Source organism: Diplodia seriata (assembly GCF_021436955.1).
Source record: "Diplodia seriata strain FDS-637 chromosome Unknown scaffold_11, whole genome shotgun sequence".
Classification (NCBI taxonomy): domain Eukaryota; kingdom Fungi; phylum Ascomycota; class Dothideomycetes; order Botryosphaeriales; family Botryosphaeriaceae; genus Diplodia; species Diplodia seriata.
In genome coordinates this window covers 88,335-110,325 of record NW_027117318.1, presented here as the reverse complement: position 1 = coordinate 110,325, position 21,991 = coordinate 88,335, and the positions used below count along the sequence as shown (strand labels likewise).

General features: G+C 60.0%; 6 protein-coding genes across 6 annotated transcripts; 2 read left to right on the top strand and 4 right to left on the bottom strand.

Moving 5' to 3' along the window:
- Positions 1 to 270: 270 nt before the first annotated feature.
- SLS55_009764 (uncharacterized protein) lies at positions 271 to 2,256 on the top strand (the record flags this gene model as incomplete). Its single annotated transcript, XM_066781159.1, has 1 exon — positions 271 to 2,256. One exon carries the CDS (start codon positions 271 to 273, stop codon positions 2,254 to 2,256), a length of 1,986 nt encoding a protein of 661 aa, XP_066628161.1.
- Positions 2,257 to 3,739: 1,483 nt separating this feature from the next.
- YOS9 (Protein OS-9) lies at positions 3,740 to 5,939 on the bottom strand (the record flags this gene model as incomplete). Its single annotated transcript, XM_066781158.1, has 3 exons — positions 3,740 to 4,699; positions 4,781 to 5,698; positions 5,841 to 5,939. The coding sequence occupies 3 exons, from the start codon at positions 5,937 to 5,939 to the stop codon at positions 3,740 to 3,742; spliced, it is 1,977 nt and encodes a 658-aa protein (XP_066628160.1).
- Positions 5,940 to 6,308: 369 nt separating this feature from the next.
- Positions 6,309 to 10,262, bottom strand: SLS55_009762 (uncharacterized protein; the record flags this gene model as incomplete). The annotated part of the gene is made up of 1 exon (XM_066781157.1): positions 6,309 to 10,262. One exon carries the CDS (start codon positions 10,260 to 10,262, stop codon positions 6,309 to 6,311), a length of 3,954 nt encoding a protein of 1,317 aa, XP_066628159.1.
- A 2,614-nt stretch (positions 10,263 to 12,876) lies between these two features.
- MNN10 (alpha-1,6-mannosyltransferase) lies at positions 12,877 to 14,139 on the top strand (the record flags this gene model as incomplete). Its single annotated transcript, XM_066781156.1, has 3 exons — positions 12,877 to 12,940; positions 13,000 to 13,282; positions 13,338 to 14,139. 3 exons carry the CDS (start codon positions 12,877 to 12,879, stop codon positions 14,137 to 14,139), a joined length of 1,149 nt encoding a protein of 382 aa, XP_066628158.1.
- Positions 14,140 to 16,041: 1,902 nt separating this feature from the next.
- SLS55_009760 (uncharacterized protein) lies at positions 16,042 to 16,854 on the bottom strand (the record flags this gene model as incomplete). Its single annotated transcript, XM_066781155.1, has 1 exon — positions 16,042 to 16,854. The coding sequence occupies one exon, from the start codon at positions 16,852 to 16,854 to the stop codon at positions 16,042 to 16,044; it is 813 nt and encodes a 270-aa protein (XP_066628157.1).
- A 1,031-nt stretch (positions 16,855 to 17,885) lies between these two features.
- SLS55_009759 (uncharacterized protein) lies at positions 17,886 to 20,066 on the bottom strand (the record flags this gene model as incomplete). The annotated part of the gene is made up of 3 exons (XM_066781154.1): positions 17,886 to 18,667; positions 18,723 to 19,621; positions 19,672 to 20,066. The coding sequence occupies 3 exons, from the start codon at positions 20,064 to 20,066 to the stop codon at positions 17,886 to 17,888; spliced, it is 2,076 nt and encodes a 691-aa protein (XP_066628156.1).
- Between the last annotated feature and the right edge of the window lie 1,925 nt (positions 20,067 to 21,991).

The window sequence follows — 21,991 nt, the reverse complement described above, 5'->3', positions numbered from 1 at the left end:
TGTAGGCCATGATCTGTAAGTGAACGAATGCTTCGGTAGGGCTTACTTACTGCAGCTGACCGCATCGAAAAGCAAACAGATCCCCACGTCCAGGCAAGTGCACGACGGCGGTGTCGGCCGACCCCTCACTTACGTCCGCGAGTGTAGCTCTGGACAAAAACCGCAATCCAGCCGCCCAGAATCCACCCTCCGTTCTCTCTCGCGCTCGCGCTCGCGCCCACCCCTCCACCAGCCATCCCACCATCCTTCCCACCCAGTCCGCATCCGACGATGGACCCACCCAGCATCCGCTCCAGCACCGTCTTCCAGCCGCTCCAAGACGGCCAGATCCGGCTGCTCCAGCTGCAACCAGGCCCGCGCACCGCGCCGCTGCGCTGCCGGCTCGACACCGTCAGCCTCGCCGGCCGACCGCACTACGAGGCGCTTTCCTACGCCTGGGGCGACCCGCAGCACCTCCACCACGTCACGTTCCCGGGCGATGAAGAAATCGGCGTGACGACGAACCTGCACAGCGCGCTCGTGCACCTACGGCGCGAAGTCGGCCGGCCGCGCACGCTCTGGGTCGACGCGCTCAGCATCAACCAGACGGACGCAGCCGAAAAGGGCGCGCAGGTGCAGATGATGGGCGACATCTTCCGAGGGGCGGCGAAGACGTGGATCTGGCTGGGCGAGGAGGCCGGCTCCTCCGACGACGACGAGGAGGGCGCCGACGACAACGCAATCGTAGACTACCTGCTCCGGCACCACGAAGAAACCACCGACAGTGACGACGATGCCGCCGCTCGCACCCTCGCCGACACCTCCTTCCCGGCCCTCCGCCACTTCTTCAGCCGCCCGTGGTTCCGCCGCCTCTGGATCCTGCAGGAGGCGCTGCTGTCGCGCCGCCCCGTCGCCAAGGTCGGCGCGCGCTCGCCCATCCCCTTTGTTCGTATCGTGCGCCTGCGCCAGGCGCTCGTCTTTGGCAACCTGGGCAACGCGCGCGGCGACGTCTTCGAGCGGTGCTACATGGCGTCGTGCATGCGCGAGTGGGACGCACTGCGGGCGTGTTTGCTGGTCGACGACGACGGCGACGGCGACGACGATCGCGCAGTGACGACGGAGGCGGAAGCGGGCGGAGGAGGAGGAGGAGGAGGAGGAGGAGAAGGAGGAGGAGAAGGAGGAGGAAGAGGCGCGGCGGCAGCAGCAGGGGCAGCAGGCGGCGGGTGGCCCCTCGTCTTCGCCATGCCCATGACGGAGCAGCTCGAGTGCAGCCTCTTCGCTGACCGCGTCTTCGCGCTGCTCGGGCTGGCGACGGCGCACGACCGCGCGCGTGTCAAGGCCGACTACGCGAAGCCGCTGGCGCGGCTGCAGGTCGAGGTGTGCGCGCACATGATCGCGTCGCCGGGCAATGGGCTGGCGGCGTTGCACACCATGGGCGGCGTCGAGGAAAAGGACGAGGAAAGGTCGTCGTGGGCGAGGGATTGGTCGCGGCCGAAGAAGGTACGCTGGCACTTCATCCGTAGGCGGGAAGGGGCGGGACGGGACATATGGTCGATCTTGCCGAAGCACGGGCAGGAGGAGCGGAAGGGATACGCCTGGCTCGACGACCGGGCGGGGGCGCTGCCGTGGAAGATGGACGAGGAGAAGGGAGCTTCGGGTGGTAGTGATGGTGGCGACCCTGGTGTGGAGCTTCAGCTGGCGCGCTTTTCCGGCGACCTCAAGACTCTGGCTCTGAAGGGCGTCGTGGCGGACACCGTCTCCGCGGTTCGGGTGCGGGTCGATGCGGACGGGCATCAGAGCACCTGCGAAAGTTGGAAGGGGTTTGCACGCGAGCAGGCAACGGGCTATGGGAGCCGAGAGGACCTGGATGAAGCATTCGGCAATGCTTTGTCCCGTGGGAGCTATCGAGACGACCAGGGGAATGTGTTGACGAGTTGCGCCCAGGCTTACGGGGCCTGGATCAAAGGGGAAGATGTGACTATTGAGAAGAGCAAGAAAAGATCAGTAATCGATTACGGTCACCGAGTAAACCGCTTGCTCCCTGGTAGGGCGTTTGTTGTTACCGAAAAGGGTTTCCTCGGCCTGGCACCGGAGAAGGTGGCAGAAGGAGACGTGGTGTGCTTCTTCATGGGATGTTCTGATCCGTTCGTCCTGCGGCCGCTGCAAGGGAAACACACTTTCCTATTCGTTGGGGAAACTTACATACCGGGAATCATGGATGGTGAATGGATAGCCAGAGCGGATGAACAGAAGGTCACAGAGTTCTGGATCGAGTAGAGCGAGCAGCGACCTCGGCCGCTCTTCGTGAGTCTGATGAGCATATCTTTCCTTACAATGGTCGTTTTTCTTCTTCTCTTCGGTCTTACTCATTCAAGTCGACAGTTTGCGGTATGGGAAGATTGATGACATCTAAACCTACACTCCATGCGCTTTGGGAACCTACGATCCATTCAGTGAATAAAATAAACATATCCATACCGGATTTACTTACTTTGAACAAGCTTTTTGCAAAGCAAGAAAATACTTTGCGCTTGTCAACCAGGTCAATCGCGAGCCCTGTGTAATTGAGACCTGCAAGGTTTGATTCTGTCGTCCAAAAGCAAGAACAGTTGACAAGACACTCAACTTCGTACTATTCTACGAAAAAAAAAAAAAAAAAAAACCCCTCTTGAGATTACTGAGGCTTCCTAAACGCATTGATCCATGTTTGCCGCCAACTTCTTTCCGGTAAGAGTTTACGTGTAATCAAATCAGAGGCTCCGAGTCGAATTCTGGTATCCTGATCTCCCCCGTCATCTCGTATCAGGCTCGCGTACCGGTTGCCCTCATGGCCACGTACGTCATGGCCAACTCTTCTCAGCCCTCCGTCGCCAGGTGGACTCTGTTCGCCGTTGTTAGCCGGTTGTTTGGCCATTGATTGCATACGGTCCGGCGATTCCGTCTCATATTCGACTCCAACAAGCCCGTCAATGAACCTCAATCTGGCCAGATCGGCATCATCATTGGTACCGATAGGCGGGAGATCTTCGTCTTGAACTCCCTTACCAATCCGAGCTAGAGCGGCCGCGTCTAATGGACTCGTCCATGTTGGGACGTGATATCTTTGAAACACCTTGCTTTTAAAGAAAGCCCGTAATTCTTGGGATGGTGCTGTGACTTGCCTTGCCTTGCGTGCCTGCGTTGTGCGTACCACTCTTTGACGTAATGCCTCGTCACTGCTACACATTATCCGCTTAGGTAACCGTGACCGTGAGAAGACAGCCATTTGGGCCCACCCGCGCTCTTTTCAACCGTCTGTCATACTCAGTCCTGAGGACAGTGTGCAACAAAGAGAAAGACTGCAGCGCCCCTATCAGCCATCTGCTAGACGAATTGTATCTTCCGCGGTCAGCCTGTAAATTTACAAACCACGCGCTTTGGGGAAGCAACACTCGTCGCTTACCATCAACGATTCTTGTGGCTTTGATAAATAAAGCAAACAAGCCTGAATCAAATCACCCCCATTCAGACCCCCATCTTTCACACCACGCAATAAACAATAAATTCAAACCCCCACATCAACGAAAAACGCCAAGAAAGACCACAACAACCCAGCCAGAAGAAGAAGATGCTGCGCAGCGTCTGTACAATATAAGAATTCCAACTAGCAACGATAGCACTACTCTTTTCTTTCTTCCTTTCTCTCTCCCTCCCTCCCTCTCTCTTCCCCCTCTCCCCACCGACGACACTGAGAAAAAAAAAAAAAAGACTTCCCCCATTTCTACAGCTCTTCCCGATACACCTCCTCACTACCACCACCACTCCCGCCCGCCTCCCGATCATCGCCACCATCATCGCCACCACCACCACCACCACCATCCTCACCATACTCGCCACCACCAGCACCCCACCGATCCCACTCAGCATCATCATCCACCCACTCCCACTCCCCCTCCCCCTCCCACTCTTCCCACTCGCCCTGGCCCTGGCCCTCCCCATCCCTCCCCCCATCCTCCCCCTCTCTATCCTCCCCCTCATCATCCCCCCCATCCTCCTCAATAATCCCCCTAAACTCCCTCCCCCTCGGCGTCTCGACGAGCTCCAACCGCCACGCCTTCCGGCCCGCCCATCTCGCGAGCTGGGCCTTCAATTTCTCGACCTCACCAACATCATCAATCCTCAACTTTTTAAGCTCGTGGGCGTCCATGGTGCGCGGCGGGCGGCCGGCGCCGTCGGAATGCGCGACGACACCCAAGAGAGTCGTCTTGCCCGTGCCGCCTGCCACGGCTGACTTTTCGATGACGCGGCCGGGCGAGCCGACGAGCTGTTGGGCGCCGACGGGGATGCCGCCGATGGTGGGGAGTGGTGGGGTGGTTGCTTGTTGTTCTTGTTGGTGTTGGTCTTGTTGTTGTTGGGCGTGGTCGGTGTTGTCCTCGCCGGTGGCCGGGTTCTTGAGGGCGTCGGGGAGCTCGATGTCTGTTTGGGTGGAGGCTTGCTGTTGGACGACGTGGTTGGGGTTTGACTTGTGACGGCGGCCAGCACGCGGGGTATTGGAGGGGGGAACAACGTCGCCGGACGAGACGATGGGGGCGCATGAGATGGCGTGGGCGCGGTTTTCCTGCGGCGGGAGGAAGGCGACGTCGTTGCAGAGGCGAGGCGTGTAGATGACCATGAGGTACGAGCACGTCGCGACCTCTTTGATCATGCCGATGCGGTCGGGCGTGTTGGGGTGGCAGTGGAACTGCGTTGGTTGGCGCGGTTAGCTTCCAACACTCTTCTCTTCGTACGTCTGCTGCTCTCTCTCTCTCTCTGGGTCACGTACCTGGACCTCAATCTTCCGCTCCTTCCCCGTCAAGTCGCACGTCGTGCCGCCCGTCAGCTTCTGCACGAGATACCTCGTCTCGCCCTTCGTCTCCAGCCTCGCGACGCCCGTCTCCTCCCTCTCCCTCTCCCTCTCCCTCTCCCTCTCCCTACCCGCCCCGCCTTCCACCGGCACGCCCTCGTCATCCACCTCCTCACCCACACCACCCTCCCCTCGCGCACCACCGTCCTTCCCGGCATTGGCCCCCCTCCCTCCCTCCTTCGGAAACGTCCCCAGCGTAAAACTATGCACATTCGGATCCTCGACGGGCGGATACACGGGGACGCCGCGGCTCGGCGGCAGCTGGTGGAACTGCCTGACGCCGTCATTATAGCAGAAGCTGTAACTCCACCACCCGCTCAGGAAGTAGATGCAGTTCCCCTGCATGCCGCGCAGCAGCTCCCATCCGCGGTCGCTCGCGCGCGCCAGCTCCTTTGCTTCCTCGTCGGCCCTGGACGCCGCCGTGTTGTGGTCGTCGGTGTCATCGGTGCTGTTGTCCGGGACCGCGGCGGGCACGAGGGGGATGCGGCAGAGGTAGGGCTGTGCGTTGAGCGTCATGAGTTCGTAGGCGGCGGCGAGTTCGTCGTCGGAGGGGGAGGAGTCGTCGTTGTTGCGAGTCGAGTCTTTGAAGGGATCGGCGTGCGGTGGCGCGTTGTCGCCGCCGCCGCCCCCGCGGAAGTGCTTGTCGGCATTGTTGCTGTCGTCGTCGGGGCGCGGCTGGTGGTGGTGCGAGAGCTCGACGGTGGCCTGCGCGGTGTCGGCGTCGGCGTCGTTGGCGTCGGCGATGGGCGGCGGTTGTTGCGGTTTCGACGGCGACGCGGCGTGCAGCGAGCGCGCGTAGTCCTCGGCGATGGCGGAATCGGTGAAGACGATTTGGTACTGCTCGGTGCCGCCGGCGTGTTAGTTGTCTGTGTGCGGCAATTGGTGTCGTGGCGGCGCCCGCCCGTGGTGGTTGTTGCGGTTGATGCCAGCTTGCGCAGCTCGGCACGCGCAACAGCAACGACGATAGCTTCCCACGTACCTGCGGGAAGGCGAGCAGGTCGTCCAACACGCTGAAAGATGCCTGGCTCGCCAGCACGAGCTGGACGATTGCGGGCAGGGCCCAAAAGTGCTTGGTCATGGCGGAAACGGTGACGAGAGTGGTCGTGGCATCGGGGGTGAAGGTGGGTAGGTATTGCGGAGGAAGGCGGAGGTGTCTTGCGGAGGGACAGCTCGCCTGTTCCGCTTTAGTGAGACACGCGCGCAAAACAGGTATTCACTGCACCGCCGCAAAGCAATCACCGCGAACTCGATCAATTCGTGATAAACCGTTTAATATGCTAATTTTCTACGGCTTTCCTGAGCCTGAGCTTTCCATGTCTTCGTGGTACATTACAATGCCAAGCCTGGCAATCATCTGCATCGTCCCCTCATGGTATCCAACTTGGAGCTGAACAAAAAAAAAATTATCCAAAAATAAAGAATCAACGAAAGCAAAACAAATCATCAGCTACGCATTCTCCCAGTTCCGCCATTTACACCCACACCCGCCGGTGCCGCCGTCGATGCCACCCGGCCCGCCATCGGCCAGCGTGACGTTGACGTCGCCGAACGGGCCCGACGCCGGGTTGACCAGCGTGCCGCCAAAGTCGCGGTTCTCCAGCTGCAGCTTGGCCGAGTCGTCGATGATCTTGCCGTCGTCGTCCATGCCGTAGCAGTAGATCATCTTCTCCGTGATGTTGCCGCCGTGCCGGTCCAGCGTGATGGTGACGGGGTACGGGAACGAGCCGGGCCGGTCGAAGTCGACGCCCGACGACGCCGTCGCTGCCGCCCCCGAGCTGGTCGACGTCGCCAGCAGCGCCTTGCTGCCGCTCGACTGCGTCCAGATCTGCACCAGGTACCGCGTCTGCCGCCACGTGCACCGCACCTTGGCCGCGTCCTTGGTCGACCCGCCGTCGCGGTCCGCCTGGATCTCGCCCGTGTCGGTGCTGTTGACCGCGATGTTGTTCTTGAGGAAGATGGACCGGTCGAAGTAGTTGTAGAATCCGTAGTGCTCGTCCGCCGCCCCGCGGTTGTACAGCTTCAGCGGCTGGTTGGCCGGGAAGAACAGGAGGTTCGCCGCCGCCGCGGTGCCGTCCGACGCGACATCCGGAGCCGGGATTATGTCCGCGATGCTTCCGTTGGTGGCCCTCTTGGCCAGGCGCTTCGATGAGACGTGATCGCCGTTCAGGAAAGAGATGAAAAATGGGGTGTCTTCGCCCGCGAACGGAGACGAAGCGCCGTCCGTCGTGTTACCCAGAAAGGCTTGATCCTCGTGGCTGGGGGCCGAAGGAGAAGGCGTGGGCTCGTCGCGAGTCCGAAGGAAGTTGAGCCACCTCCTGTGCTGAATCGACCGCTTGGTCTTCGTCGGCTGCAATGCCGTCGTGTTGGAGATGGTGCCGTTGACGAACTTGATCTGGAATTTGAAGTTTGGCTGGTTGGGCTCGTTCGGCTCCAGGTCTTGCTGTTGCTCCTTGGGCACCGCACAGCTCCACATCGTTTCCGGCGACACGCATCCGCTCTCCTCATAGCTGTTGTCGGGCTCAGCAATTGTCGCGACCCCCGTCGGGATCGGGGGAAAGCCGGTCAAGTTCAACCACACCGAAGGCGTATCAGGGACATTGGTTGCTGAGGGACTGCCATCCGGCGACGTCGAAGATCCACCAGTGCTAGAACTGCTGTCGTCGCTACCTTTATTCCTAGGCAGCAAGGTTCCGAGGAGAGCAGCCATGATGATTAGGAGAATTAGGAGGATCGTGATACAGAAGCACCAGCAGCAACACCTCCTCTTCTTCTTCTTCTTTGCCAATGGGTCACTAGGGTCGTGCTTAGCAGCCTTGGAGAAGAGGGACCAATAGCCTCCAGCCCCCTTCTGGCGCGGTGCCTTGGGAGCCTTAGGAGCCTTTTGTGGCTTCTCCGTGTAGTGAGGGCTTCCAGGGAACGGCCTCCGGGTTCCTCCTCTTTCGAGCGGCTCATTGGGATTCCCATAGCTGGGCGGCTCCTGCGCGAAGTAGTTATGATGCTGGTGATGATGGTGTACCTGTGTCGGTGGTGGTGGGAAGTAGGGGGCCTGTGCCGGAGCAGGGGGATTAGAGTAAGGAGCAGGCGCCTGTTCACGCTGGCTTGGATGGATGTCCTCGGCCGCCCTGTGGTTCGAGTAGGGGAACCCTGCTGCGGCGTGCTGATTTGAGCGGGGGGTCTCTGCGGAAGCACGGCGGCTCGAATAGGGAACATCTGCCGAAGTACGCCGACTGGAGGGGATTACACCTGCAGGCGCAGGCATCGAGATGTCATGCGGCCGAGAGGACCGGCGGGTCGAAGTCGACCGCCGGGGAGTAGCTGCAGCAGTAGCCGCCCGCGGCTCGGCTGGCGCGTCTTCCACATAGGCGTTCATGCTGCGAGGCGTGTCGGTCAGGTTGTGAGGTTCGTGCACGGCGCGCGCAGACAGGACAGTACCCAGCGACGCTACAGCGACCACAGGGGTTGTGTCTGTACTACGGACGGTGTCGCGTCGCACAAAGTCCTCGTCCCGATAAAAAGGCACGCCGTTGGAATGGTAGTGGCTGGAAAAGTGAAAGGCATTGTTGCTGTCGTGAGAGTGGCTGGGTGGCGCGGGGTTCGTGTTAGAATCCGATTTAGGCTCAAATCCTTGTCCGAGGGCGACCGGGATTTCCCTGTCGCTGGCGCTGATCGCGCTTTGGGCACCCTCCGGCTGATAAGACCTGTTCAAAGACTCGCGCGATCGAACCGTCGAAATTCCCAAGTCGTCGTGAGTTCTCGCCGGCGACTCGTCCAACGACGATCGCTCCCAGCTCGCCGGACTGAAGGCCGTTGAAGATGACTGTGGGGTCTGAGCTGCCCTTGATCTCGCAGAGAAGTTACGGCGCAGGTCTGGCGAGCGAGAGAGAAACGATGGAAGCATGGGCATAATCGGAGTGCTCGCGTCGCTAGGCGTGCTGGGAGCGAACCGGAATCGAGACGGAGTAAATTCGAACGGCGTAGTGATGACGTTCCACCATCCTCGAGAACGATGCGGCGTTGGCGGAATGTTTGTGTCGATGTACAGGCCAGTAGGGCCTCTGAGGGATCCTGCCGATTGAGGAGTATTATCTTCTTCGAAAAGGGTGGCTTCAGAAGTCACGCGCGGCTTCTTGGTGTTCGCAATCTCTTGCGCCTTCGAAGAGACCGCGGGCTGGGGCGGCGCAGCTTCAGATGGAGTCTCGGAGATCACAAATCCATTCGCAGTGCTGATTCCCCCAGGGCTGTTGTCGTTCCTAATTTCGAAGCTCGCAGGAATTGCAGGCACAGGGGGAATGTGCTCTCGACTGGGGTTGTAAACCGTGTACGCGTTCGTTGCTCGGGAGTAGACACTCGACGCGGGACGAGGCCTGTTGTCCATAGTGGGGAACAGCCAGCCAGCCTTCTCTCTCGCAGGGGTGACGATGATAGTAGGCGTCTCCGCAGAGCCGGGGCTGGGAGATCTTTGACGACCGGCAGAGTGAACGTCCAGGAAATCTCTTGAGTGCACAGATTGAGGCGTGTCATGTTCAGAAACCTGTTCCGGTGATACCGTCAAACCGATGGTGATGGGACGATCAGATGGAGACACATCGAGAGGGCTCATGCGCGGAGGCTGTGTCTCTTCCGGGGTCTCGGGTAGTCTGATGTGGGCAATCGGAAGATCAGGGGGAGGGCCTGGGACAAATGGTACCATCACTGGCTTTGTCTCTGGCTTGACTTCCGGAGCGTTCCTGCGCATCGTCTTCGCCTTGAAGCGGTAGCCGTCATCCTCCGGAAGAGGCGCTTTCTCTTGCAGCTCGTAAGTCGGAGCCAACTTTTCGAAGCTTTCCTTCCTGTCATCGGGTCTCAACTTGCGCATCGACGCCGATTTCACCAGTCCCAGCCACTTAAACTTGCTCGGGGCCTTGTCCTCTTCAGGTGATACCATGCCAGGCTTGCCTGTAGCGAATAACCCCCCAACGGCAGCAGGAAAGACCTGACGCGGCGCAGGCCCACGGTGGCGAGTGTAGTTGGTGTCCACTGCGATAGCGGGCCTCATGGTCTGGCCGAAGGGCTTGTTCCTTCTCTTTGACTTTGACTTGTTGAGATGCGACGACAACCTCTTTTGCTTAGCGAAGGCGTTCCTTGCAGCAACACGCGAAGCATCGTATTCCCAGTTTTGGGACGGGTGGTAGCCTCCCGCAACGCCTTGGTTCTCCATCGCATCGTCCACCTGGGATGTTTCGTAGGGAGGAGGAGCCCTGAAGTCCCCGGATTGGGCCTGCCAGCTGTCCAGACCTGCTGGCGGTTGTGCTGGCGATCGAAAGTCGGCAGCACCGGGGAAACGCGTTACCCTTTGGATCTTGGAATCTCCGTCAACAAAGTCTGAGTTCGCGTAAGTGGTTCCTGGGTTGAGAGTCGCCATAGTAGCCGCGAGAACCCGACTTTGGGGGCTTCGAGTCAGGAGGGTTTGAGTCGGGTGTCAGACAAGGGCGTCGAGTCGGCGACAAGGAAGAATAATGGATTATGAGAGGTCGAAAGAAGACATGGTCGCAGGAAATGCAGGTCGCTTTTGGGAGCCCGAAACACTGGGGGCTTCTATTGTTGTCTAAGACGGGGCCGGGGCAGAGACAATAGGAACAATAACAAGGCAACAGCGCGTCAACGCGGTGAACGAAAGAGAGAAACAGAGGCGGCAACTTTTGAGAAGTGAATGGAGAAACAGAGGAAGAAGAAGAAGACGGAAACAGAGCACGCAATGGCCGTCGTCGGGTGGGCCAAAGCAAAAGTACATTGGTGCAACAGCCTAACGCTCGGAACTGATTGCGGGCGCCGCAAAGCAGGTACTGTACAGCGCGAACAGCACGCGCGATTGGTGGAGCGGTACGAACGATCATCTCGCAGGCGTCGTGGGCAGGCCTGGCGGGAGCTTCGTTGAGGTTTTACCATTTGGTTGGCTCTCGAAGCGCCCTGGCGAGAATGCCGGCGTTGATCAGGCCGGCCAGAGCAGCGGCTATGCCCTGTGCAGCCTAGCCGTCCCCGGGCGCCAGCAAAGGCCGTCGCGCCCGCGAGCCACTCGATGCAGTCCCAAGAGCCGCACTCGGCGCTAACCTGCTATCATTAGCAACGAGTCGTCCAACTTCATACACAACAAGGCATCTTCCGCCGTCCGCGTCGGCCGCCTCGTCACCCTGCGCGAGCCATGGAACCGTTGAGCCGTTGAACGGACAGCAGCACGCCAGACTGCCGTCGTGCTGGCAAATCCATCGCCGCCAGCTGGTCGACTGCTGTCGCGCGGCTTCTTCGGTTCGTCGTCAGCACCGGCGGACGCCCGTCGGTCTCGCCCAGCAGAGTCTCGCCATGCTCCGCCGTCGATCGCGCGAGACGAGCTCCAGTGCGCTCGTTTCAGCGCGCTGATTTGCGGGGAGGATCGAGGCCGGCGGGCCGTCACCACGAGCAATCGTCGTGATCGGCCCTCGCAGCTGCCGTTTCGGGGGTGAAGAGGCCGTGGAAGCGAAGAGGAAGGAACTGAGAATTCGATCCTTCGGCGCCCCGCGGTGGACGCTACGCTCTCGCTACAGGAGGGGGGCAGTCGACGCAGATAGCCGGACGCAGATGCGAAATTGGCGACTGGAGAGTCGTCGAAAGGAGAAGATTGAGCGGGCGGTGTGCCGACTCATCTCGCCTCATCTTCGGCGCCCTGGCAGCGGAGCGGACGCCCTCCAGCGTGACGGTCACGGCGACGGCGATCGCAGCGCGCGACGTGTCTTCACTCAGGCTCGTACGGCTGATCCACCACGCAAGGGCTCGCGGGCGCAGCCGAGGTGCCATCGCACAGTATGTAAGCGGTGATACGAGGGCGGCGAGGGGTGCTGGCCCAGGTGCAGCTATTCTGCCGTGAAGAAGGCGAGCGGCACGCAATCGCTCCGCCATGGACGGGACGGGCGAGCTGCCAAGCGGGCAGCTCCTAATCTCCGCCGCCCACCGTTGGCCTCTGGCTGGAGCCAGATCAGATCGGCCAGCGCTGCTTCATCCATTCTCTCTCACTGCACTGCTGCGACACCTGCGCCGCCCTGACATGACGCCGGCCTGAATCCGCGCCCTCGCAGCCGCCTCGCTCCTCCGCGCACACATCCCTGTCCTGCGACTGTGACCCTGAGCTATTCGCATCGCAGCCACCCTAAGCAATCGTATTGCACGACTGCCACCACCTGAGCGAACCAAGGTCGCGCCCATCAGCACGGCCAATTCCGCCCCTCTGCTGCAGCCAACACTCGAGCCCGCCAGATCGCGCGCCGACCTTATCCTAGCCCCGCCGCCGAGGGCCCTCCCTTCGTACATTTAGCCCTATATCTCTCCCAATAAATCCGCCCAGGTGCGGCCAAGTCGCCAATCTGGCTTCTCCAACTTCCACTACCACGCTCCCGTCCGGCCACCGGCGACGGCGTTCGTCTGCTCAGGGCCCTCCGAACTTGCAGCTCCAGCAGACCGAACAAGCCCAGCAGCAGTACCGAGACGCACGACAAGGCGCCACCTCCGCCCGCACCGGCTTTGCCCAGCCGCTCCCCGCCATTCCCGGCACCCCGGTCGAGGCCACCTCGCAGGGCCTGTTGCCGACGCCGACCACGCAGACTTCCATGTCGCTGTCGCGCTCGCCGTCGCCCCAACCGGGCGGCGGCTGGGCGAGCCCGGGACTGACGACGCCCTCGCCCTACGCCAGCGGCAGCGTGAGCCCGCGCGTCGGCGGCAGCTTCACCACCACCAACGGAAGCCACAATGTCACCTGGGGGTCTGCCCAGGCCCGGAGCGACGAGGTGCGCGGCTACGGCTCGCGCTTCAATCCCCGCAGCGGCGGCGGCGTTGGCAGCGGCGGCTTCTTCTCGAACCACCTGCGCCGGTTATCGCAGGGTCTTCCGTTTGCCCATACCCCCAGCGGCGCGTCCGCCGAGAAGGAGAAGCTCGAGCGCAACAAGTGGGCGCCGCGGAAGACGGGCGCGCTGGGCGGCGTTCCCTCATGGATAGTTGGGAGGCTGCGCTTCATGAAGTTGCGCTTCGTCCTGGTCCTGGCCGTCTTGTTCTTCTTCGCGCTCACATACCTACCTCGTAAGCACTTCCCGCTCTTGCAATCGAATCGAATCCGCCAAGTTCTAATCTAGCTGCAGCTTTCAACAATGTCTACAACCATGCGCTCGGCGGAGGAAGCAAGTACGTTATAATATTGGCTGCGAACGTGGGTGGTGGTGTCATGGAGTGGAAAGGGCCGCGCGAATGGGCCATTGAACGCGACAGCGTGAAGAACAAGAAGAGGTATGCGCGGAGGTGGGGATACGAACTGGAGATCGTCGACATGAGCACCAAGAAGCGTTATGCGCACGAATGGCGCGAGAGCTGGGAGAAGGTCGACACCATTCGGAACGCCATGCGCAAATATCCCAAGGCGGAATGGTAAGGATGGAACCTGAAGAGCATTCGGTTCTTATGTGCTGACGGCAGACTGCAGGTTTTGGTGGCTCGATCTCAACACCTTCATCATGGAGCCCTCGTATTCGCTGCAGAAGCACATCTTCGAGGATCTGCAGGAAAGCACCTACCGCGACGTCAACGAATACAACCCCCTCAACATTTCGCACCCTCTCACAGACGAGTGGCTCGACCCTACATCGCTCTCGGCCGACGGTGACGGCAAGCCCGAATCCATCAACCTCATTGTGCCGCAGGATTGCGGCGGCTTCAACCTCGGCTCCTTCTTCGTCCGCCGCAGCGCATGGACCGATCGACTGATGGACATTTGGTGGGACCCGGTCCACTACGAACAAAAACACATGCAATGGGAGCACAAGGAGCAGGATGCGCTGGAATACATGTACCAGAACCAGCCATGGGTGCGGTCCAACATGGCCTTCATCCACCAGCGCAAGGTCAACGCCTTCCCGCCGGGCGCCTGCTCCGACAACGGCCTCGACCCGCGCATCCACTACAGCGAGCAGGACCGCGACTTCCTCGTCAACATGGCCGGCTGCGAGTGGGGCCGCGACTGCTGGGGCGAAATGTACTCGTACCGCGAGCTGAGCAAGCGTCTCAATGCCGGCTGGTGGGACGGCTTCAAGGCTTGGATGACCGGAGAGGTTGGCCGGTTCCGCGGCAAGGACACCGATCCCGCGGATCAAATGGTGTTCCAAGCACAACACGAAGAGGAATTGGCGAAGCAGCAGGAAGAGTTGGCGCAACAACAGGAGAAGCAAGGAGAGAAGCAGCAACAGAAGCAAGACGACCGAAATGAGAAGAATGAGCAGGCGGCATAGACGACTTGGCGCATTGTCTTGAGTGAGATTTCTTCATTGGAGGCCTGTTGGATGAGGGCACTTTTTTTCATTCCTCATTGGACACTTCTTTCTACCGGTTGGGGTCCCCTTTTCTGCTTTCTTAGCGATTTTGCCCCGTTCATGTTGCATGCCGCTCACGTTGGATCCTTTTCTTCTTTACTCCCTTCACGCATGGTTTTGCTCGTTTTCACCGTTGCACGACCGCAAACTCTTTACTAGACATGTCGTTTATACGACTTTCTCCCTTCTTCTACTTCACGCCGCGGGTCGCATCAACCATCCATTGGGATAGATCCCGCGCGCTGCAGTTTCTCCCCAACATCTGAGATTCTGCCATTGGTCTTACTTTGTACTACCGGGTTATTGTTCCTTGGTTTCTCTAATTTCCTTACTTTCGCCGTTTCTTCTTCTTTTTCTTCCTCTTTGGCATTGAGAGATACCTTGTGGCCTTGCAGTTCAGTTGTCTACATTTTCCGTTTTATGCGGAAGACAGGGGCGAGGAGGGATAACGAAGTTAGGTGGGCGAACGGTACGTAGCTAGCCTGCATTAGCAGGCAGACACATGTATGAAAGCGACGATAGAGATGCAATCATCGAAATCCGAGAAGATGAAATTCATCAAGAAAACCGTTACAATGTCAAAAGTGCTGGATTCTTTGTTCCCTTTAATCGGCCAACCACTTCACCATGATTTTCGCCGCCTTCCTAGCAAAGACAACGGCAGATCTGATTGGACACGCGTTGCATAAGGTCTTTTCCCCTTTTGCGCTCGGTCTTGGGTCTTGCGCGCGCGCCCGAGCGAAATGATGATGAGCGTCTCGTCCAGCACACCGACGATCATGTTGTTGCGTCGCGTCGCGTCGGCAGGCACAGCAGCTGATCACGACGATGACGACACACACCCAGCCTCCCGTCTCTCTCTCTCTTCTCCCCCGATGATGCCGAGGATGATGTGATGAGCATCACCAAACATACATGCAGAGTACCGTCGTGGCACCGTCGCACCCACTAACCAAGTCGGACAGCTGACCTGACCCGGTCGAGCTGAAGTTGATGACGTAGACGGGCGCTTGGCGATTGGGCCGCGCAGCCAACTGCGTATTCGACTGTGTATCTTATTTGCCAAGGATGCTGTTGTGCTGATCGCTTCTTCGCACGAGTCATCTCCGTGTCGAAGATCGCTGGGGATGATGGTTTGTTTATGAGGGTTCCGCTTGTGTTGTAGTAAGATATATGGATTGCTTTTTTTTTTGTTGGAAGTAGGCAGATAAGTATCGTGATAAATGTAGTAGTTGTTGTTATACTAGTATCAATTCTAGATATGCGCAAAACCGCCGGCGGCATCTCGTCAGAAACCAAGGAGCCGACCGACTGGTTGGCGGAAGGAGTGAGAGAAAGGGGATGGAGGTAGAGGGGTGTGGAGGGAACTGCAACGACCGCCAAGGGTCTGATGACCGCGGAACCGGACGACGACGACGACGATGATGATGTTTTTTTCCTTTTCGTTTGTATCATGGACAATCAACAATAACAACAACACACTCTGTCAAAGGGGTTGATGGTGGTGACTAAGAAAAATCAGGAGTGCGGCGCCCCAAAAAAACCAAGAATATACAGTAGAAGTTAAGGTATAAACAAGCCCTTTCCCTTCCCTCTCACACATATGCTCCCCTCCCAGTCAAGAGAGAAGAAGACCCGAATATGAAAGACGAGGAGAGAAAAACGACGAATTAACCAAAAAGCCATGACACTTTCCAACGAAACAATACAACAACACTTCCTTCTTTCCCCCCAGGGGGTGCGTTTCAACCTCCCCTCCCTCCACAGGAGAAAGAGGGACGGGACGAACACACACATCCTCAACACACATTCCTCCCCACCTTACAAAATCGCCAACATCCACCCCGCCACAGCCAACACAGCCCCGCTCACCGCCCCCGTGCTAATCACAGCGCCCGGCATCGCCGCGCCCGAGCTAGACGCCGCAGCGCTGCTGCTGCTCGACGAACCGCTGCTGCTGCTCGAGCCATCACTACCACTCGTGGCGGTCGCAGACGAGCTGGATCCGCTCTTCGCGCTCGTCTTCGTCGACATGCCGCTGCTCGTGCTGTTCGTGCTGTCGGCACTCTTCGCAGTCCCGCTCGCGCTGCCAGTCGCGCTGGCGCTGCTGTCCGACGTGTTGTGGCTGCCGGAGCCGCTGCTGCCAGCGCCGGTCGTGACGGCAGGCGCAGCCGTGGTGCCCGTGCCGGTAGTACCGGCGGCAGCGGAAGAACCGGCGTTGGCGACGGTGTGCGAGTGCGCGGCCGCGGGGGTGCCGAGGGGCGCCGTGGTGGCCGGGGACGCGTTGTCGCCCGTGTACGTGTAGCTGTAGCCGTCGGGCATGGTGTCGGAGAGGAAGGAGTCGGCCTCGGACGACGACGACGACGAGGAGTCCGCCGACGAGGACGTGTCGGACGACGAGGAAGAGTCGCTACCCGCGTCGCCGGAAGATGTCACGCCGCTGCCGACGGAGGCGGAGTAGCCGGCGGTGGCGGCGGCCGTGGCCGAGGCGACGGCGGAGGAACGCTCGTAGCTGTAGGCGTAGCCGTCGGGCATGGTGTCGGCGGCGAAGTTGTCGGCGTTCTGGGCGAGGGCGCCGGTGGACAGGAGAGCGGCGGCGGCCGAGGCAGAGAGGAGGAAGGTCGAGGAGCGCATCTTGGTTTGGTTGAAAGGGGTGTTTTGGTTTTTTTTGGTCGTTTGTTGTTTATGGGTTTATTCTTCCGGAGAACGGATGGAACGTTGGTGGCTTTTGCTTTTCTTTCGTGTAGCGTTTTCCAGGGAACCTGGGAATCGGCGGTCCAGACGAAGAAAGGGAGAGTTTCTTTCCAACGAAGGTGGGGATGGTAGAGATCGTGGTGGAGCACAGCAGCAGCACTGGATAAACTCTCAATAAAGGACAGAAATTGGATGACCAGGGATCCAAGGAACGAGCGTAGAACAGAGGCAGCAGGCGCGAAGAGGAGAAGAGCGAGGAAAGAGCGGGTAGGTTGTTTTTAAAAACAAGAGAGTGGGCATGGGCTTAATGAGGTCTGGGGATTAAGGCTGATGCCTCGGGCCACGCTGGGGCAGGGGTCACGTCCATGCTGAAACACGCTGGCGTTCGTCCGATTGGCTGCCGCCCCCGTTTTCGGCTTGGTTGGCGGCCGGCCTTCCCGTTGTTTCAGCCTTCGCCGCGCAGGGGGCGGCCGGCGGAGCGCGTTGTGGCGATGCGAAATTGTGAGTAGGGCGTCATGTGCGTGTTGGGAAGTGACGCGCTGTCAAACGAGTGGCAGCGGCAGAGGCGGTGCGCTGTCGTGGGTGCGGACGGGCGGTGTTGTTGTGCCTGTACCGAGGGCGTAGTGTCTCCTGAACGTCGTCCAGCTGCTGCCGTTGAGGCTTTGGGGCCGATGGTTTCTAGGCAAGCTGCACGTAATCCCTTCAATCTGACCGACGCCCAATGGCAATCCTTGTTGCTCGCAATCCGTCTTCCCCAGAAGGGAAGTCAAGCCACACCTCCCTGGCACCGCTGCGTCACTTCGTTCATTGCTCGGTCCAGGCCGCGCCACACACATAAGAGCAGGTCGCCAATTGGTTGTGTTCCTGGAATCGTGGAATCGTTCATTACTCTAAGATATATACCCATGAAAATGGCGCCATGCCCCGCGCTGCTTTTTGGTTTCAAATCATCACAACCCATCCGTGCCGTGTTATATCTCCAGCTTCTCGTTCTCGCTCTCCGAACTGTTCGCCGCCTGTATTCTCGGGCTGGTCGCCTTCTGCTGCTTCTCCAGCGTCGGGATCTGAGGCGTCGGCATCGGCGTCGACCGCGCCGTCCGCGTGAAGTACGACGAAATGTCTTCGCTGAAGTCGTTGTCGTCGCCGAGGTCGTACCCGTTACCCTTCTGCTCCTCCTCGAACTTGCGCTGTTGCCAGTCCTCCCAGTCCCCGCGCATCTCCTCGACGCGCTGCTTGTAATCGGCGTCGGCGTCGTAGTTCTTGCCGACACCGCGGAAGCGCTCCCACACCGACAGGTGCTTGGGGTGGATGGCGATGCCGTGGTAGTCCTGCTCGCGACCGGCGCGGATGTACGTCCACCGCCTCTCCTGCTCCTTGAGATCCAGACCGGTCGTGTCGGGCAGGAACAGCCAGGTCAGGAGCGCACCGGCCAGGCCGAACCACGGAACCACATAGAACTTGGTCTGGGTGTCGATATAGTTGTACAGCACCGCTGCGAGCAGTGCGCCCATCTTACCCATGGCCGCCGAGAAGCCGTGGGCCGTGGCACGGATGGGAGTGGGGAACACTTCGGCCGCAACCAGGAACGTCACCGAGTTCGGCCCGAATTGGTTGAAGAAGGACGACAGGAAGTACATGGCCTGGAACTCGTGGATGTGCGCCGGCGACGTGTAGTACTCATAGTTGAAGGCGGGAATCACGAACAGGATGAAGTCGAGCAGGAAGCCAATGATCATCATCCACTTGCGGCCGTCTGCGTCGTCGTTAGCAACTCGCTCGCTCGCTACACATTCAGCACGGGCACTTACAAAGCTTGTTGTCGATCATGAAAGAAGCCGCGTAGTAGCCGACCAGGGAGACGGCGACGTTGATCAGGTTGTACTGCCAGGTAACCATCACGTCCTTGCTCGACGTAATCACCTTGATGAACTGGCTCTGGAACAGCTTGTTGCCGTAGAAGAAGACGTCGTTGGCGAACCACGCGCCCGCCGTCGCAATCAGGCGAGGCCCGAAGTAGCTGAAGGTGAGCTTGAGCGACTCGGTGTCGTAGCCCGTCACGTGCTGCTTCTTCTTCTGGATCGCGAGCTGCTTGCCGGCCGACTTCATCTTGTAGGCACGGTGGAACACCAGCCACAGCGTGCCAACGGCCGGGATGAAGAAGGAGACACGGTAGGTCCACTGCGCGTCGGACTTGGCGTACGGCGGGCCGCTGTAGCCGTGGGTGATGCGGAGGAGCACCATGAGAATGACGACGTTGATAAACTGGCCCCAGCCCTGCATCAAGAAGGCGCTGGTGACCTTGCGACCGCGGTGCAGACGGTCCTCCTTGGTGGACACCTTTCCGGAGCCGACGGCGTTCTCCATGCCCGAGGTGGCAGTCATGGGGTACTCTCCGCCGACACCGATGCCGTAGAAGAACAAAGCCCAGACGTAGCAGATGATCCAGCCGTTCTGAGTGAGACCCCAGGCGGCCGTCAGCATGACGAGACCGACGAACATGATGATGGCGTCCTGGATCAGGCCCCAGCGGCGGCCGAGCCAATCGCCGATGATGCCGACCAGGATCTGGCCGACGATGATACCGCAGATCTCCAGGTAGTCGATGGCTTGGGTCCAGGTCTTGTCGCAGATCTCATACGTCTTCCAGCACGAGCCGAAAGTATCTTCGAGCAGAGGCCTGACGTTGCCAATGGAGAACAGCACATATCTGAAACAGGTTAGCTGCAGCCAAGCGGTTACGCCAAGAGGAAATGTTACCCTTCCAGAAGGAGGCCCATGCCAGGGATGATGCAATTCTTGAAATAGTACGACCAAAGGGTGAAAGCACCCATCAGCCAGCCAATGGGAGCGAGGGCGCCGTTGAAGCGGGCGGCCGACGTCTTGAACATGGACCAGAAGTGGCTCGTCTCCTTCTTGGCCTCAGCTGCGTCGACGCTGGACACGAATCTCAGACGCTCCATGATGCCCATGTCGGCCCAGTACTTGCCCGAGGCATCGAAGCTGTCGTCGGGCTTGAGCAGGAAGTCGAAGACGCCCTTCTCGTTGGGGTTCATTTCGTGGAAGTCGCGGGTAGCCACATGGTCGCCGTCAACATTGGGGCCGTGGGGGGCAGCAATGCCATAGTCGCGCAGCGAGCTCTCGGTGGCTGCCATTGCGGAGGAAGAAGGGGCACTGGAGGAGAAGGTGGGACTGCGAGGCAGGAACAGAGGCGGCGGCGGGGTGATGATAAAATAGCCGGCCGGGAGCGGTGTCGCGTGAGCTGCTACTCGGAATGGCAGCACGCCCACGAGGCGGCTTGGCGGAGAAAAAGTTTACGCAGCCAGGGCGGCGCCCCAGTCAACGTGGACGGATGAGGGCGAGGCTAGCTGTGGGAACCGGGGCTGGGGCTGGGCGCTCGGCGGTGCGGCGACGACAGCGCGCTTGGGGTAGGCGGTGGTGATTGGCTGGGCGCGAGACGATCCGGGGGAGCTTCCCTGGTCTCAGGCAGAGGGGGGTATCAATTTGGATGGCAACAAGAGGTTGTCAGGCAGTGAGTTAGGAGCAGAGCGCGAGAGTTTAAGGGCATTTGGGTGCGGCAAGGCAGGCCGGCGTTCGCAGACCACCTAACGGTGGCAGCGAAGCTGGCTTGGGATTTTTTTGGCGGGAGCTTGTCAAGCAGCCGAGCCCAAGGGAAGGCGCGGTGGAGCTTGACATTTTGGGTGGATCTGATCGCCGCAGGCGAAGCGCAGCATCGCGTTTTTCTCCCTGGCCGTCGCGAGATGCAGCCAATCAGCGGGCGCAGCCGAACACATGCGCGGTCGCTGGGCCTCGACTGGTTGCGGACTCGGCCGGGCCTGAGCAGGGGCCCACCGCCCGCTCGTCTCCGCGCCACTGCAGGGCTTGCCCACACCTCGCCGGCTCTGATGCAACGCCGCCCATCGACATCAGCGAGCTCTCAGCAACGAGCCGCCTGCCACTCACAAGCTCGCGTGCGCCCACGCGCTGTGAGATTGGGGCTTGTGCTCCGTGCGCTCCCACGCCCACGCGCCCACACTGTGCGCCCGCCCCCGTGCTGTTTGGGGCCGCGTCCTCGGACTTGCTGCTCTGCAGTGCATCCAACAGCCCGCGTCTCTCCATGCCGAAGCGGAGACGGATGCGCGTCGCCCGGGGCTGCGCTCGAACCGCATGTTTACCCGCAAGCTGATCCACCAGGCGGTGTTGCATGTGTCGCGACTGGCTCGTAGGTGATTGGCCTTACTCCGCAGTATCAGTGCTGTCCCCAAAGTAGGGCGACATCAGGGTCCGTTACAGCACTCGCAATCTGCGCGAACACAGAACATGGTTACACCAGCACGAGGCCGGATGCTGTCCCGGCTCCCGGGGTCTGGCCCTGCACAAAGGACGCGCAATGACGAGCTGCTTCACTGGCTGCCGTGCCTTTGATGCCGGATGTTGAAAGAGGCGTCGCAAGTACCGGAGTCCGCCTTCGTGCCTTGAACCGCCGGTGTTAGGGCTGCGCAGATCTGGCCAGTGCGAGAGCGCGAGGGTCGCACGTGTTCGGTCATGCCGCATCAGCACCGTCGTTCACTCCCTCCTGAAATATCATCCTCCAACATTGCCAGTGCAGGGCCGACGTCCACTGGCCGCCAAGCATCTCTGCAGCCACGATGATCTGCTGCAGCTGAATCCGAGTCCCGCGAGGCTGGGTTTCCAAGACTGTGCCCAGCGCGATTAAGCCGCTCAACCCATGGCGCCGCGCTCTTGACGAAGTGCTTGCATGCAAGCCATCCCCTTGGCTTAGCAGGTGGCGCCGACAAGAGCACGCCCAGCGCGGGAGCGTTTCTTGGGTAGCGCCACGTTGTCTCGTCGTTGCACCCACGACTTCCAGCACCACTCAAAGATTCGATGTGGCCACATCTGTGCAAGCAGGGTTCGCAGTGCAACGTCGGGTCATCAGGGCCTGCAAGCCCAAGCCTTGTGTGTCTGATGACTGCCGATGGAGGATTTTGCGTGGTGCAAATCAGGGAGGGTGGTGTTATAGCCGTGTCGACCGGGGCCCAAGATGACGGATAATCTGAAGCCAAGCACTGCACCGTTT